Here is a 16,996-nt window from a genome sequence, read left to right as displayed (position 1 = left end):
CCAGGCGCTCACGTTCAGCACGTCCATCTTGCCCACTTGGTAGGAGGCGGAGCCTAGGACACGAGGGGAGATGCCTTTGACGGTGCCCTCAAAGAGAACCTGAAGGATGAAAGAAAGCCAAAGCAGCGAGGTTCCTTAACATTTAGCGTGTCAGGTGTTTGGGGCTCTGCCCGTCTATCGGGAAAATATTACGAAAAATAAATGCATTATCACGAGTGCCCTTTTTCCACCACTGAACACCCCCGCCGTGGGCGGACAGGAAGCCATCCAGCCAAATAAGAGTTGTGGTTCGCTCAACTCATTCAATACCAAAGATGTCTTTATACGTTTTTATGAGACCCAAAGCCCGATCCAAGAGAGGTATTTACACGTCTTTGAAGGTTTTTTTTTTTTTTTTTGCAAAAACATTTGTGCCAAAGTGAAAGTCATGCTTGAAATGTATCTTTTCACAAAAAGCTGCTTTTCTCCCTTTTTTTTAGTCAGGAACTGATATTTTACCGAAACGTACCTATGTTCTACTGCTGATTACTAAAGAACGGAAAAAAAATACAAAAACTTTTTTTTCCTGATGAATGACGGGAGTGCAATGTTTCTTTTGGTAGGTTCCATGTTTATATAGCCATACAACACAATATTCTGTGTGCCTTGGAAGATCGATGTAAAATGGCCGCTACTGGAGGGGTTGTCTTTTGAAAAACGGCTGGGATTGAATGAGTTAATCACTGTTTTCAAACGAATCCATCACTATGTGAAATATGCCCTTTTCTTACTGTAAGAAATGAAGAAAAAGATAAAAAGACAGGCCATGTTATATATTTGGATGTATTAACGAAAATGTATTTGGCCAACACTGGTCTCTATCATAGTAGCAGAATCACACTGTAGCCATGTCAGCATGAGCCGTCAGGGGTTGCGTTCAAAGACACCACATCATTTCCTTTTGCCATGTTTTGAATGTAGATGTATTTGGTGGGATTTGCGAGCATGCTTAAGCATGCTCCACGTTTTCTGTTGTCATATTGGATTATTAGTGGGGAAAGACACTTTCTGGACTGTTTTCAGCCATTTGTACTTTTCCAATTCTCCACTAAGAGCATTTCTTGAAACAAGCATGAAGGACGTTCCTACCAGGACTTTATCTGCAGGGAGAGCTCCTGAGTGAATGATGCTCTGCAGGGCTTGCAGCATCAGCGTCAGGACTTCACTGCCCTGTCTGTCCTTCTTACTGCCTGCAGGACGAAGAAAGCCATCAGAACCATGGACATAAAGCTCCTACTGTACAGTAGAGGCACACGACCGCTGGAGAACAATCATCATCATTGGGGACGAACCCCTCAGCGGTTCTCTCTCTTCACGGCAGCCCGTGCTCAGACTTAAACTGATCAAAGTGGCAATGAGTCGGGCAGGAGGCCGGGACGAGGTCTCTCCATCCTCCTCCAGACTGACCGGAACCCCGGACCCAATCAGGGGTGCTCTATGTGGCCCCGCTCGGGCGGGAACTACGGCTTCTAGAACCCTCCTCGTAGTGCGGCAGCCACAATAAGCATTTACAGTCCATACTAGGCATGGGTCCATTAGCGGTTTCAAAGATTTATTTGCAGTTTGCTTTTTTAAATAAGAACATCGGGCCATGACTTGTTCTGAATCGATTTGGATGACATTTTCAGGAATTGTGGGAAATGGGATTTGGAAGAACTGGTGAAATTTTGGGGGTGATCCAGATCACCATCTGGATCCAGGATTTTTTTTTTTTTTTAAGGATTCTTTAACATTGAGAGTTATGGGACCATTTTCGGCATCTGTGCATAAAAACTCCACAAAAAATATGGTCAGAGCACTTTTTTGGGGCACTTAGCCTTCCCGTTACATTGTGCTATCATGCTAAAGTTAACACTTTTTGCTATTTTCATGGGTAGACACTTATACGGGCACTTAGCATGCTGACATTTGTATTGTAGCATTTTTAGCCATTTTCATAAGTAGACACTATTACGCTAGGTGTTAGCATGCCAACATTATCATGTTAACATTGCTAGCATGCTAACATGGGCATACCCGCATTTGTCGTGATTTTCATGAATATGAACACTTAGCGCTATCATGCTAGGTGTTAGCATGATCATGTTAACATGGTAACATAATTATACTAACATTTTTAGCATTTTCAGAGGTAGGCACTTCTACATAAACTTAGCGCTATTAAGCTAGGTGCATGTTAGCACAATGATGTTAGCATGTTTACATTGTTAGCATTCAAGTCATTTAAACCCTTCCATGGTATGTTTTCCTGGTCAAGGAATCAAAATATGTAGATAAAATAAACATAGGACTAATATTTTCGTTGTAAATCACAATATGGGGGGGACTGTGGCCCTCGGCGGAGGTGTGTGCTCTCTGAGTGCTTTTCTAGTTGAAAGATTTCAGCATTTTTGGTTGTATACCGAGAATCTCCCAAACCATATTTTTGCCCAAGGTTGGCGCCCCATGCCTAGTTCATACACAAAGTATTCACAGCACTTCCCTTTTTATGTTATGGAGTAAATTCATTTTTTTTACTCTCTCACACACACACACACACACACACACACACACACACACACAACACCCCAGCATGACAATATGAATTTTTTTTCTTCTTTTGAATGTTTGCAAAGAAACAAAAAAAAAGTAAGAAATCGCGTGTAATTCCGTAAGTATTCACAGCCTTTGTTGAAATTCCAGCCTCAAATATTTTTGAAAGTAAAGTAATCTAGCATATTTTTGGACACTTTCCACCATTCCTCTGTGCAGCCCCTCCCAAACTCCATCAGCTCGGGATGGGAAGCATCAGTGTACACTTTCACATCCCTCCACAAATGTTCTCTGAAGATAGAAGTTTGGGATCTGGCTGGTGCACTCCAGGACATTCCTGAATGCCATCCTGTCTCAAAGCTGTGCAGACAATTCATTTGAGTTCACTCTTGGTATAAAGATGATCAGTGGCAATGGGATGCAAAAGAACTCCATTTTCAGCTTCATGGCAAAGGCTGTGAATACTTATGCACATGTGATTTCTTACTTCCTGAATACAGTTGCAAACATTAAAGAAATACTTTGCATGCTGCCATCATTGCGTGTTGTGTGTAGAATTTTCAGGAGAAAAATTAATTGATATTTATTTTGGAATAAGGCTGTAAGCGGTTGACTCTATGCCCGTCATGAAAACAAATTTTTGCCAATAAATGATATAGTCAACATTATTTTTAGACCATTTTTTAATTAATGTGACGATACTACACGGCATGGTAATGTAAGTATCAAAAACAGTAAACTTTAATTCCTCAAGAGTTTAACATTGAAATTGGGATATGAACAGCTCTTAAAAATCAAACAAGACAAGACAAAAAACAGCAAAAATTACACTTCAATAAAAATCACAATATTTAGGTATAATATAGGTACAGTTGTTTAGATATTTGAGCTGTCACAAAAGCAGTGAAAGTTATGCTTGAAATTTATTTTTTCCACAAAAAGCTGCTTTTCTCGCCTTTTTTTTTTAGTCAGGAACTGCTATTTTCCTGAAACTTACCCATGTTCTACCGCTGATTACTAAAGAACGCAAAAAGGTAGAAAAGGCAGATGGTGTTTTATACACAACAGGCTGCAAGGAAGTATTCGGTCGTGTGGCACACCACACACACAGCTAGCATGTACTGCACTGGCTAGCGTGTAGCAAAGAGACTAGGTGCCTGACAGGAGGGTTCGCTCACTCTATTCATTCCGCCATAGAACCAACATGCTCATGTGTTGGCACCGATGCACAGAGTGAACCCTCTTGTCATCCAGCCTGCTTGGTAGACAGTGAGGAGGAAAACAAACACATGTGAACATTTCAATATAGCCAGACCAGCTACATTTTGTTCTGATTTATCGCCATTGATGTATTGATTATGGTGGCAGGCCTAACTGTAACCTAAAATGTGTAACTCGTGAAGCACTGTGAATACTTTCCTGATTGCAGCACGGGAGAACCTTACCAGACTCGATGGTTGAGCTGACAAAATGAACAAGGTGATTCCACAGAAGTCCCAAAAGTGCCCCTACAAAAAGAAGGCAGTAATGCATGTTAAAGATCAGGGCTGCAGTGTTTCAGGGAAGTGTCATAGTTGAGCACCTGGAGCTTCTTTGCCAGCGCTGCTGAAGCCATCTTTGATGCTGGAGATGAGCACAGCTGCATGTTTGCCGAAGGAGGAGGTAGCACTCAAGAGGGGATACCTTAAAGGTTCTAGAAAGCAAAACAACCTTTTCAATGTCTCTTTTCAATGAACCAGAGTCGTAGGGGTCGTACAAGGACAAATAACCGCCAGGGTCACCCCATCAGAGCCGGGTCAAAAAACATTAGCTGTGGCTGTAAGCAACTTCCTGGTGTGGTTTGTTCTATGAATTCCAAATGTGAATGGGCTCACAACAGGTACAACAACAATCATCATAACACAGGCTACCGTTGCACCCGTAATCCACTCCAATCTAAAACCCCGACATCGCTTCCTGTCCTCCATCCGTCCGGAATGCATTTATTACACGTGACTTTTATTTATTCCTTATCTGTCTTATTTTCTCTTATGTCTACTACAGTATATTGGGTAATTGGAGCGTAAAGGCGACTACAGAGGTGTTATTTCACGTCTACAGGGCTCTAATAATATTAAAAGGTGTATTAAGAAGGTGGTAAACAGGTTTTCTATGTCTTATTTTCTCTTAGTAAGTTTACTCTATTGGGTAATATGAGTGTAAAGGTGACTCTAGGGGTGTTATTTCATGTCTGGGGGCCTAATAACATTAAAAATCATATTTTGAAGGTGGTAAACCGGTTTTCTATGCTGTAACTACCAAAATATCCTATTTATAAATAAGGAATCTTACAATGAGGAAATTTGGGCGGGAACCAATTAAAGGCCAAAAACGAGGGGTTGATGGAAATGAGGGATTACTGAAATGAGTTTTCACATTTAGGAACTAAGCCTGTCTCCAATGAATACGCCATTTTGTTTACATTTTAGTTAAATACACATCCTGGTTATAATTTCATCATTTCCAGTGATAATAACTGACTGTAACGAAGCTGACTGAGTGTCACGTGTGTAGCGTGGCTACAAGTCAAGGTTCCAGGTGGAGTACTCACCCAGAGTAAGCACAAGCTTGCTCTTGGCTGCCGCGGCGACAACCTCGGGTCCCAGGAAGTAGTGCAGCAGCATCTCCAGGCCCAGCTGCTGGATGGAGGGGAAGGTGGAGGGCAGCTGGATGCTGGAGTTCAGGCTGAGTCGAGTGGTAGGGGCCGTGCTGTTGAAGCTCGGCAGGCCCGCTGGGAGGAGAAACGCCAGCACAGATGTTCAACTAGCCCAAGCCAAATTGGCTACGACCACACATGGACAGGAAACCCATGAAATACAGCCTACATTCAACTATGCACACATACGTAGTAGGTGGTGAAGGATGAACTGATGTGACCGCATATCTGGTTTGACAAGCGAGAGCTGTGGTTGTATGGGTATCAGCCTCCTAGATATCACCATCCTTAGATGAATGGATTGTAGAGACATGCACCGGGTATCACAAGACTAGCAACCACTTGACAGTCCGTCTCAAACAACGTGATAGCCTGGGCTGGACCACAATGCATGTAAACAGCATTAGCAACACGTTAGCTAGTCACCGCGAAAGATTTTAAACACATCAGCATACATTATAGCCATCTCATTGATGTTATGTATGATGTATTGTGTGAAAGTAAGACATGAACATCATATTAAAAGCACTAAATGAATACAGAGCCACCATCCACCAGTACCAGCCTGGACTTTTGTTTTTCCAGAGAACAAATATGCACATTAGCACTCAATAAGGTCATCAAATCTTACCTTTATGCATTCCCACATAGTATCAGCATTTGGGAGCAAATATGAGGTGAAAGAAAAAGGCTAAAAATACAGTATAATAGTCTATGTAGCATGGGACAAAGTTACATGGTGCGTTCAAGGCCCATTCAACATAGTGGGACAAGTCGTCGCTCGCATTAAACACGCGAAAACTGTGGGATTTCTAACAGTGCATTATGTTTTGAATCAAATAATGGCCCATTTTTCCAAAAAAGTGAATTGTTGCGTATCAACTACCTCCTTTCTATGCCTTTTACTATGACTAATACCACCGTGTGTCACCTGCAGAGCAGACATGGCATCTGTAAAGCTGCGGAGCTAGTTTGAAAGGGTGATGGTGGTAATATTTATCTACTTGGCAGACAGCGGTTAGACGTCATGGCTCCTCATCCTACCAGCTTTAGCTACTGCAGCTCCATTCTGAACGGCCCCCCTGGCGGGGGTGCCCTGCGCCGAGGAGGAATCCGATCCAAAAGTGCATTGCAGCAAAGGAACTGACACCTGAGAGAGACACAAGGAATTTAATATACAAGAAATGCAATTGCCTCAACAAGCCTTGGTGAGAACATATCAGACCTGATCAAAGTGAGGTGACAGGTGAGGGCCCAGCTGGACCACCAGGTACCACCACACCTCCACCTTAGTGAGCATCAGCGCCTCCGTCCTGATGTTGATGGACATGAGGGGCTGCATGAGGAGCTTCATTCGCTTGGCGCTGCACAGGATGTCTTGGGAGACAGAAGAAACAAGAGTTCAGACTTGGATCCAGCGAGAGGAGATCAAAACCAGTGGAAGGTAAGACAAAGACGCTGACCCGGATTGAGAGCAAAGTTGTCGATTAGGCTCTTCCAGGCGATGAAGGCGATCTTCTTCACGGTGGGAGATGAGCTGCGAAAGCCCAGCTCCTCCAGGTGGAGCAGAGAGTTGATGAACGGACCACCGCGATGCAGCATCTGACCACCACACATCACAGGAGTTCTTACTCGGACACATTCTTGGAGGTACAAGTGGCAATGGACTCTCATATAATCCCTCAATTATCACTGTTAGTTGGTTCCAGACCCGCCCGTGATACGCATGTTCATTTCCACAGAGAAGGATTCGTTATTTTTAAAAAGGAATATTTTGGTATTTAGGTAGAGCATAGCAAACCTGTTTACCACCTTCTTAATACACCTTAATAGACATTAGAGCCCTCTAAACATGAAATAACACCCCTACAGTCACCTTTACGCTTCTATTATCCAATATGGTGTCCCTGTCATTTTCTGCCACTTTTGATCTGTCCGCTACAGGTGGAAAGTGAATTGCCTTCACTCGTTAACTCAACCTGCACTGCCATTTTAAATAAAGCTCCTTTTGCTAACAGGCGGGCTAAGCCTGCTGGTGAACCGTGGCTAAACGACTCCACTCGTGGACTCTGACGTGAGTGCCGCCAAGTTGAAAGTGTCCTAGGGGCTTTAAAAAAAGAAAAGATGATCAAAAAGCTGTCAAGTCTGCTAAGAGTCAATACACTGTATGTCCAGCAACAGTCATAGACCTCAGATTCTATTTCATACTATAAGCAGGATAGTAAATCCACCTGAATCTCCTGGAGTAGTTCCCTCTGCATAGTATTGTTCTTTCTTTGAAATCGACAACTTTTCCACCTGTGGATCTGATTGCGCAGCACCATCTATGTTTTTGGGTGCACAGCCGTACTCAAAGATTTCAAGCCCCTAGTATTGTCTGAGCCGTCTAAGTCGGTAGCCCTGCACATAGCCTCCCTGCCAAACTGCTGAAAGATGTGTTTCATACAGTTGGTCCTCGTATTTTAAGGTTGTTAAATGCTTCTCTCATGTTTGGTTATGTAAATTCAAACACTGTAGTACAGACACTACAGACCCCTCCGTCCTGGCAAATTACAGACCCATTTCTGAACTCCCGTTCCTGTCAAAAGTTTTGAAAAGAGTGGTCTTTTCCCAGCTAGAATGGCACCTCAAGTCAAACAACATTACTGAAACATTTCTGTCTGGTTTTGAATCCTGTCATAGTACAGAAACAGCACTGGAGGCATACGTAGGACTCCATTGGTTCCAGTCAAACTTAACCCAACACCCACTCTGTCAGTCTTGCTCCATTTTCGTCAAAGACTTCCCCCCTCAGGTACGTGATGCCCCAAGGCTCTATTTTAGGTCCCGTTTTGTTTTTAACTGTACTTGCTGCCACTGGGTTAAATTTTTCAAAAACAACATTTGACAATGACATGACAATGTTTAAATATATCTACCCCTACAATCCAAAACTTATTCTTAGGGCTTAAAAAGAAAAAACAACTGTCTCCACGACGTAAAAACCTGCCTGTCAACTAACTTTCTGAAATTGAATGAAAATAAAAGCAAGGTTGTGATCTTTGGGGACACAGCCCCCCCATTGACGTCAACAGTGTCTTTCGTCCCTTTGCCGCCCCTGTGTAAAAAAAACCTTGGTGTTTATCTTGACAACCAAATCAGTTCAGTGATTAAAGCAAGTTTCTATCAGCCCAGGTCTCTTGCTAAAGTGAGGCCATATATTCCAGAAAAAAAACAATTTGAAAGGGTCTTTCATACGCTCACGTCTGGACTATTGCAACTCTCTCTACTTTGGCCTTGCCCCGTCTTCCATTCATAGACTTCAACTGGTCTAGAATGTAGCTGCTCGCCTGCTCACGGGGAGTAAACGTTACGAACACATCACTACTGTGCTTGCTTCACTCCACTGGCTACCGGTTTAGTTTTAGAATTCATTTTAAGATTTTATTGCTGGTTTTTAAATGCCTAAATGGCCTAGCCCCCTCCTATTTAACTCATTTGCACACTCCCACCAGAACACTGAGGTCTTGTAACAAGTCTGTTTTACATTTCCCCAGGACCAGACTGAAAACAAGAGGTGACAGACCTCCAAACTATGGAACTCTCTCCACCGGCAAATGCTCCCGCAGAACGTTTTAAATCAGCACCTTTATTGACTGGCCTTTAAGGCAAGCTCATTTAGACATTTTTAGTTGTATTTTTTTTTTTTATTGTATTAAATGTTTTAATTGTTCTACTTGTTCTTATTCTTAAATAAACCTTGACCTTCTATCTGTTGCCATTTCAACTTAATCTGCCTATGGCCTTCAGAATGAGGAGTGCTGGCCCACGTCACATGTTATATTGATGTTTTTGTATATCACTGATGCTAGCTTGAAAGCTGCCACTTAGCCAAATGTAGTGAGCGTCAATAGAAGCACTTGGTGATTAAGGGTGCAGACAAGTCGTAATAATAGCCATGCCATACGTCAGTCTTGCCTGGTTTTCACCACGCAGCTTTCTCCAAACCACAAATCATCTTACCTTTTAATCTAAATTAAAAATTGCTAGAATTTGCATTTTGCACATTTGGATCTTAATGAGGTTTTAAGTAGAGCTACAATATGCAAAAACAAGAAGGGGGAGTGAGACAAAACATTTTGAAAAAGTAATTTATTGAAAACAACAATTCAACTGAAATAGGCTGTTTATCAGCTGATCAAAAGACCATCGCTCAAAAAAATAAAAAACTCTCCAAACCAGAACAAAAAATGTTCCTAGTCGGACTCAGTAATGAGTAGCTCCACCGTTCTTGTTCATCACTTGCATGCTTGATGCGAGTGTTTCCAGGAGGCTAGTGGGAACATTGCTCCAAGTGGTGAAGATGGCTTCACCAAGGGCATCAACTGTCTGGAACTGATGGCCATTTTTATAAACGTCCATTGCCATCCATCCCCAAATGTTCTCTATGGGATTTAAAAGTGTGACAATCACCTGCTGGTGCGCCCTTTTCTTTCTCTCGCTCCCACAGCTGGACCGGCAGCAAAGGCTGGGACAACTGGACACACATACACCTAATTGGTCCATCCCCTACTTAAGACTAAGTAGGGGCAGCTGTGAGACCCCGATTCCTTGCAGGACTTTCCAGTATGTTCACAGCTCGCCGCCGCACCTTCCATGATCAGCGTCTCCACAGCTGGGTCCCTTTCCAGTTGTCCCTTACCTGGACATTTGTAATATTTTGTAGTTTTTGTGACTGACTCTTGGGGTTCCGCAAGCTGCGGACCTCAGCGCCTTCGGTTATATCTACTGTTACTCCCACCTGGAAATATATTGCATTAAAGAATGGTGATTCGCTCCTCCTGCCTCCGCATTCTGTGGCCCACCTCACTCACCACCGTAACAAAAAGAGTCCAAAAGAGTGATGTTATTCTCCCTGAAGAAGTCCTTGGTCAAGCCAGCATTGTGAACTGCAGCGTTGTCCTGTTGAAGAACGCAGCTGTTACCACACAGACGAGGGCCCTCAGTCATGAGGGATGCCTGCCGCAACATCTGCACGTAAGCGGCCGCCGTTTTATGACCCCGCACCACCTGAAGCTCCGGTGTTCCACTGAATGAAAAAGCACCCCAGATCATGATGGACTACCCTCCACTGTGCCGGGTAGAAAACATCTCAGGTGGGATCTCCTTGTCATGCCAGTAACGTTGGAAGCCATCTGGACCGTCAAGGTTACATTTTTTCCTCATCAGAGAATAAAACCTTTTTCCACCTTTCAATGTCCCATGTTTGATGCTCCCTGGCAAAGTCTAAACGGGCACTTTTGTGGCATTGAAGGAGACGAGGTCTTTGAATTGTCTTTTCCCGCAGATGGCGTCTGATGGTTATTGCGCTGCAGTCGGCACCAGTAAGGACCTTAATGTGGGTGGAAGACCGCCCTGTGTCTTAATAGACAGCCAATTGGATCCTCCAGCTCAGCGCAGGTGTGATTTTTTTGGGTCTGCCGCTTGACTTTTGTGTTCCATAATGCTCAGGATCTTTCAAAAAAAGTAGAATGACTGATTTACTGCACCCAACCTCAGCAGCAATGGCACGCTGCGAGAGGCCTTGCTTATGCAGCTCCACAATCCCACCACGTTGAAAAAGAGAAAGCTTCTTAGCTTTAGCCATCCGGAGGGCACGATAGTGGGAATGCCTGACAGAAAATGAACATTTTTAGCAGATTATGGCTTTTATAGCCTGTGGTCTTAAACCTTTGATCAGCTGATAAACAGCCTATTGCAGTTTAATTGTTTTCAATAAATTATTTTTTCAAAGTGCTTTTTGTCTCACTCCCCCCTTCTTGTTTTTAAATATTGTAGCTCTACTTAAAACCTCATTAAGATCCAAATGTGCAAAATGCAATGCCTAGCAATTTTTGAACTGGTCTTAAGATGTTTTCCATTTTACTTCATTTAACCATTTTTATGCTTGACAATGCTTCATTTAGGCAAAAAAGACTTGAGTGCATATTTTTTTACTAATAACCGGCCATATTCAACTACAAAAGAGCATTTCTGAAAAACTATTAGAGTGAAGCCAGAAAATTCAAAGCATGATGTGGTGAGGGATGACTGTACTGAAAACTAATTACCTCCGCCAAGCGCAGCACCGAGGTTATGTTTTTGCCAGCGTTTATCTGGTTGGTGTTTGTTTGTGTTCAAAATAAATGGAAAGTTCTGAATGGATTTGGACGAACTTTTCAGGAATTGTGGGCAATGGGATATGGAAGAACTGATAAAATCTTGGGCGTAATCCAGAACACTGTCTGGATCCAGGAATTTTTTTTAAGAATTCTTTTAAAGAATTCTTTAACATTGCAAGATAGGAACATTGCGTATATAACTCCACAAAAAAATGGTCAGAGCACTTCGCTTCCAACAAGTTGTATAAAATATTGACGACTGATCCACAAAGCGTAGGATTCTTATTTTGGTGTGAATAAAATTGGGGGAGGCACTACGGAGCTTGACGGAGTTCTGCGCTCCGAGTGCTTCTCTCGTTCATTCATGTTTTTGAAAAACAATCAGTGTGAAGCCACAACATCTGAAGCATGATGTGGGACGACTCTACTGAAAACTAATTCAACCTTTAACCGCAGGTACCTGAAATGTTTTTTGCTTTGCATGCAACGAGGTTCTTGCTAAAAATGAACGCTTACCTTGCCTAGAAGTTTGACAAATAGGGGCCAGAGCTTCAGGACGTTTGTTTCGTTCTTGGCCATGAAAAGCTTCTGCAGCTCTGGGATCAGTTTCTGTGAGGACAAAAAGCACATCCATCAGGTCTCCATAATCAGCATCTGGAAGACATCAGACCTCAGGGGTCCCACCGTGGACATGAGGGGCTCGATGACAGCGGCCACGTCCGTCTGCTTTTGGAGGAGCAGAGGCAGGCCCATCTCCATAGCGGCTGCCGCCCGCAGACGCACTTTGGAGGCCGAGTGCACCACCAGGGGGATGATGAGCTTGGCCCAGCGCACAGTGTCTTCAGACATCTGAGCCGGAACCTGATCCAGCAGCCTGCAACCATCCATCGAAAAAACATCACTGACTTCACCTGTGCTTAGTCAGGCGTCATCCATGGAACATTAGAGCCCTCCAGACAACACCCCTACAGTCACCTTTACACTCCTATTACCCACTATAGTACACAAAACGTGTTCCATAGTGCAGTGGGGTCCCACACCCTTTTGGACCCACGGACTGGCCCTTATTCCTACAAACCCTCGGCGGATTGGGGTAGGGGTTGGAGGAGTCGTCAAAGTTTATTTGTATAGCACCTTACACCATCCCGATGGTGCCTAAGGTGCTTCACGAGAATAAAAAGCAACTAACAAATAAGAACAGACAAGTATGGAATAAGATATAAAACAAGTAAAAATAGATATAGAACAACATCTAAAACCTATCATCATCATGTGTCAAATGCCAGTCTGAATATATGAGTGTTCAACTGAGATTTAAAAAGTGACAGCTCTGTAATAGACCGAAGTGTGGCTGGAAGGGACTTTTGCTGCAAATGCCAAAGTCCTCGGGACTTCCAATGTCGTGTGCTGAGAAGAGCGCAGGGCCCTGGAGTGGTGACGGACAGTTAAACGCTCAGCCAAGTGTGCTGGATCAAGGCCATTAATGGACTAGAACACAAATAGAAGGAGCCAATAAAGAGAACAGAACTGGTGTGACATGGGTGTGTTTGAGCATTAGTGAGGAGGTGCATTTTGCACCAACTGGAGCCTGCGGTGGAGGGACTGATGGGCCTTAGAATAATCGAGAACTAATTTGCTTGTCAAACTTAAGACTGTTGTCGAATTCCACGGCAGGGGCAAAAAGAGGGGTAGGAGTGTTAAAATTGGGTGCCCTCGGGGTGAATCAGGGCTAAAATCAATGTGCTGCGACAGCCACTGTTTGTCATGCAGACATCTAGATAAGTGGTCCTAATGGTAAGGATAGCAAAAGCGTAAGAATATGGTAGGCCCAAGGATTGAACCCTGGGGCACGCCAGAGGACAGGGGAGTGGCTATAGCGGAAACATCATTGATCATTACTGGAAAAGTCCTGTTAGTGAGACGTGGCACCAACCATTTCAGCACAGAGCCACGTAGGCCAACGCAGCGTTCCAGGTAGGGTTTAGACTCACTTTTCTAAGACGAGAAGTGGCTCAAAGTTCTCAAAAGTGTCCTGCAACGGAACAGGAGCAAATACTATTTATTTATTATGCAGTGTGTAAACAAATGAAAAGCACTAAATGAATACAGAGCCACCGTCCACCAGTACCAGACTGGAGTTTTCTTTTTTTAAGAGAGAAGATCATAATGTCGCCGTTTGCTGTGCGTCATAACAGGCTAACATGTGCTAGCATGAATTAACATTTGAAATATGCACATTAGCACTCAATAAGAGCATCAAATCTGACCTTTGCTTTCCCACACAGTATGAAGCAAATATGAGGTGAAAGAAAAATACAGTCCAGTAGTCTGTGCAGTGTGGGACAAAGTTTCATGGTGCATTCAAGGACCGTCCAACAAAGTGGATTGGCTCACCGCTCGCAACAAAAAAACATGGAAAACTTTGGTAATTGTGTATTATTTTTTTAAATAAAATAATTTATTTATAAACCCATATTTTCAAAGTTGACATCCATTTACATAAAATTGAATGTACCGGTAGTCATTTACAAATTGTCTCTTTAAAAGTGTCTTTTTTTTTTTAATCAATGTGCCTAAAGTATCCCAGTGGTTGAGGGTCCCTGAGTTAAGACATAAATAAGACTCTTGATGGTGTGTGTTATTGTAAATGTGTTCCCTATTGGACCTGAAAGAGAAGCAGACAGAAAGTTACGTTGGGGGTTCAGAGTCAAGTTCAGTTTGGCGTGGACGATGGCCACAACAGCAGTACAGTAGCTACTATTAGGAATGATTGTGCGTTTTTGTGAGAGCATTCAAAGCTGCAGTAAGAGCCTGTTACTTCGCACAAGTCTGGTGCTTGTGCGTCTCGCCCAACATTACAGTAACGTTACTGACACGTCGTGACCAGTGTACAACACAACATATCATCACGTCTGCAGTCTTCTGAATGCCTTATATTTGTATTTTTACGCTTAAAATTGCTTCGTTTAGGTCGGGAAATATGGAAAATGTGCTTACATATGCCTATTTTTGGACAAATAGGCCACCTTCGACGCATCAGTCATAAGTTTCAGTTTTCATGGGACAAGGTAGCATGGTGCACATTATAAGCAGGTTTCACTGGTTTAAAATGCTGCTGTAGGCCTAAGAGACTGTCATCTAGCCTCCATCACTAAACACCACGGGAGCTTACTTGATGATCACATTCAAAGCCTCATGCTCCATGACGACCGACAGGACGTCGTCTTTGCTCCAAATGCTCTCCAGGGTCCCCAGTATGGACGAAACCTGACCCAAGCGGACAGACATGGGTCAGAATATCAGTGCAACAACCAAGGAGGACCACCAGCTCCTGTCTGCGTGCTCACTTTCTTGCCCACCACGTCGGCGGAAAAGCTCTGTTTGGAGATGACCCATAACGCTCTGGTGCAAGTGTTCTTCTCCGTGGACTTGGACGCCACAGAGCAAAGAGCGGACAGGATATCAGCGGCAAAGGTTTCTAGAAAACAGGACAGCGGCTTTGTTAACATGAACCGCACGCTTCAGTTCCAACCAGAAAGAACGTACCAGACACTCGCGAGACAACGTGCGAATGGTAAAGACAAAAACCCAATGCTTGCAGGGCGGCTTGGCTCAGCTCGGCATGTGGACTGCTGATGTGAGCCTGAGGGAGAGGCCAAGACTTGCGTTAAGAATGGATGTGACGCCGCCTTCTTGTAAAACTCACCAAGATGGCGGTGCCCAGACGCGTAAAGTGCTTCTCGACTGCCGGAAGAAACTGCCGACCTTCCTCTCCACTCAGTCGACTGCAAAACACAACAAATTCACACGTCAAAAATAACACACATTCTTAAAAAAAAAAATATCAAATTTTTTTATGAATAATTCAAATGTAATATTAACTGAAAGAACCAGTGAGAGATGCTGATAGGAACCAGCTGCAAAACTGAAAAATAATTTACAGAAAATGTAAAAAATTAAAAAATATAAATTCTAAATACATAAATACAAATTTAATTTTAAAATTATTTTTATTAATTCAAATGGCATAATTAAAATATAAATCTGCTGCAAAAAAAGTGATCAAAAGGTTTTAAATAATAATTATACAAACAATGTATAAAAATAAACTTTATTTATATGAAAATTTTATTGTATAATAAATGAGGCGGCTGCAAAACAGAATTAATTAAAAATGGTTATAAATACAGTTACACAAATTTCAAATTAATTTTAAAAATTTTTGAAAATTAGATGAAAGAACCAATGAAAGATTGCAAATCAGAAAAAGTCATTTAAAATGTTTATAAATACATATAAATAATATCACTGAATTTTTATTTATTTTTATTTATTTTTTTTACAGCGTATGAACATGCATTGTGTTCTGCATCCTGATTGGCTGAGGGAGAACCCAAACGTTGTGTCTGCGTCCATTATCAGCTAAGGGACTGTAGCCCATTGTCAATCAATCAATCTCCTCCGTACTTTCCTGTGCAGTGCAGAATGCGTTCAGATTACCAAATTGACATCAATGTTTCCATCGCAAGCAGTGTTGTATTTTTGCATGTTTTATCCCCGACAACACCCACAATGTCACTGAAACGTTCTGCTTTGTCAGAGGCACCTACAGTCGCACCCAAAAAGCAGAGAAAGCACAAAGTTTGGACTTCTGGCCATGCTGAAGGAAGGTGGACCTTGTAGGTTGATCATTAAAATTCAAACGAAGCTTTGAACTTTTTTTAGTGTTTAAACAAGACAAATGTGAGAAAATATTCATGCCTGTCTGAGAAAAGTGTATGGTGAGGGCTTTTACAGCCTTAAAACATGTATAACCATTGTAAAAATAATAAAGTTGGCTACTTCACGGATTTCACTTTGGGAACCTATCCCCCCTTGATAAACAAGGGAACACAATTTAAAAACATTTTATTATTGATACAATAACGTTAATTCAAATTGAACTAAAAAAATTAATGAGGTGGTGATATTAGTCGACTGCAAAATAGAATACATTTTTTTTTTTAATACATAAAAATTACGCATTAAAAATGCATTTTAAAAAAAATGAATAGAAAATGTAATACATAATTAGATCAGACAGAGCCTCTCTCTGTATTGCTCTCTAAATCCAAATCATGAAATTGGTGAACTGGTCCCTCCACCCAATTAACCTGCCCTGACCAAATGCTCACCGCTGGGTACGTGATGGACAGTTTGGGGAAGTGGAGGGTCACGTGCCTGCTGATTCTACTTTCCGTTGAGGACATGGGAATTAACTACCTATTCGGAACCTTGATAACAGGATTGCTGCTGATTGGATTAGGCACTGCCTAATTTTGTGTCACAAAATTCGGAAGACGGAGACAGCGGTCCAACATGTCCAGCAGCTGCCCGTCACGATTGATGGATCCATCGAAAGACCGCAGTGGACAACAGATCGGCCCAGTCTATTGGAATGCGGCTACTGCACTAACCTAACCAAGCTAATCTAATCTACTCTGCATTTCCGCCTCCCTCCTCAGGATCTGCCTTGCCAAGGTCAGTGCTGGAGCAACTCCTCCAGGAGATTGCTGCAGTGAGACGCTCTTTTCTTTCATGGACACCTGTT

General features: G+C 42.6%; 1 protein-coding gene across 6 annotated transcripts in view; it reads right to left on the bottom strand.

Moving 5' to 3' along the window:
- The window catches only part of rif1 (replication timing regulatory factor 1), a 54,432-nt gene that overhangs the window by 31,615 nt on the left and 5,821 nt on the right, over window positions 1–16,996 (bottom strand). For 5 of the 6 annotated variants that reach the window (XR_008572439.1, XM_054787080.1, XM_054787079.1 and 2 more), the window contains 14 exons: window positions 15,113–15,191; window positions 14,953–15,049; window positions 14,754–14,884; window positions 14,579–14,673; window positions 12,091–12,280; window positions 11,923–12,015; window positions 6,730–6,868; window positions 6,492–6,643; window positions 6,311–6,416; window positions 5,162–5,341; window positions 4,154–4,264; window positions 4,017–4,079; window positions 1,129–1,229; window positions 13–99 (listed from right to left, as the gene is read on the bottom strand). Coding sequence is in view for 5 of the 6 variants with exons in the window: in XM_054787080.1 (XP_054643055.1) it covers window positions 13–99; window positions 1,129–1,229; window positions 4,017–4,079; window positions 4,154–4,264; window positions 5,162–5,341; window positions 6,311–6,416; window positions 6,492–6,643; window positions 6,730–6,868; window positions 11,923–12,015; window positions 12,091–12,280; window positions 14,579–14,673; window positions 14,754–14,884; window positions 14,953–15,049; window positions 15,113–15,191 (1,624 nt within the window). In the remaining variant the exon portion in view is untranslated. Of the gene's footprint in view, window positions 1–12; window positions 100–1,128; window positions 1,230–4,016; window positions 4,080–4,153; window positions 4,265–5,161; window positions 5,342–5,455; window positions 6,285–6,310; window positions 6,417–6,491; window positions 6,644–6,729; window positions 6,869–11,922; window positions 12,016–12,090; window positions 12,281–14,578; window positions 14,674–14,753; window positions 14,885–14,952; window positions 15,050–15,112; window positions 15,192–16,996 lie in introns of those variants that run through there. The other variant, XM_054787083.1, reaches the window with a different exon arrangement.

Source organism: Dunckerocampus dactyliophorus, chromosome 9 (genome assembly GCF_027744805.1).
Source record: "Dunckerocampus dactyliophorus isolate RoL2022-P2 chromosome 9, RoL_Ddac_1.1, whole genome shotgun sequence".
Classification (NCBI taxonomy): Eukaryota; Metazoa; Chordata; class Actinopteri; order Syngnathiformes; family Syngnathidae; genus Dunckerocampus; species Dunckerocampus dactyliophorus.
This window is presented reverse-complemented; position numbering and strand designations above follow the sequence as displayed.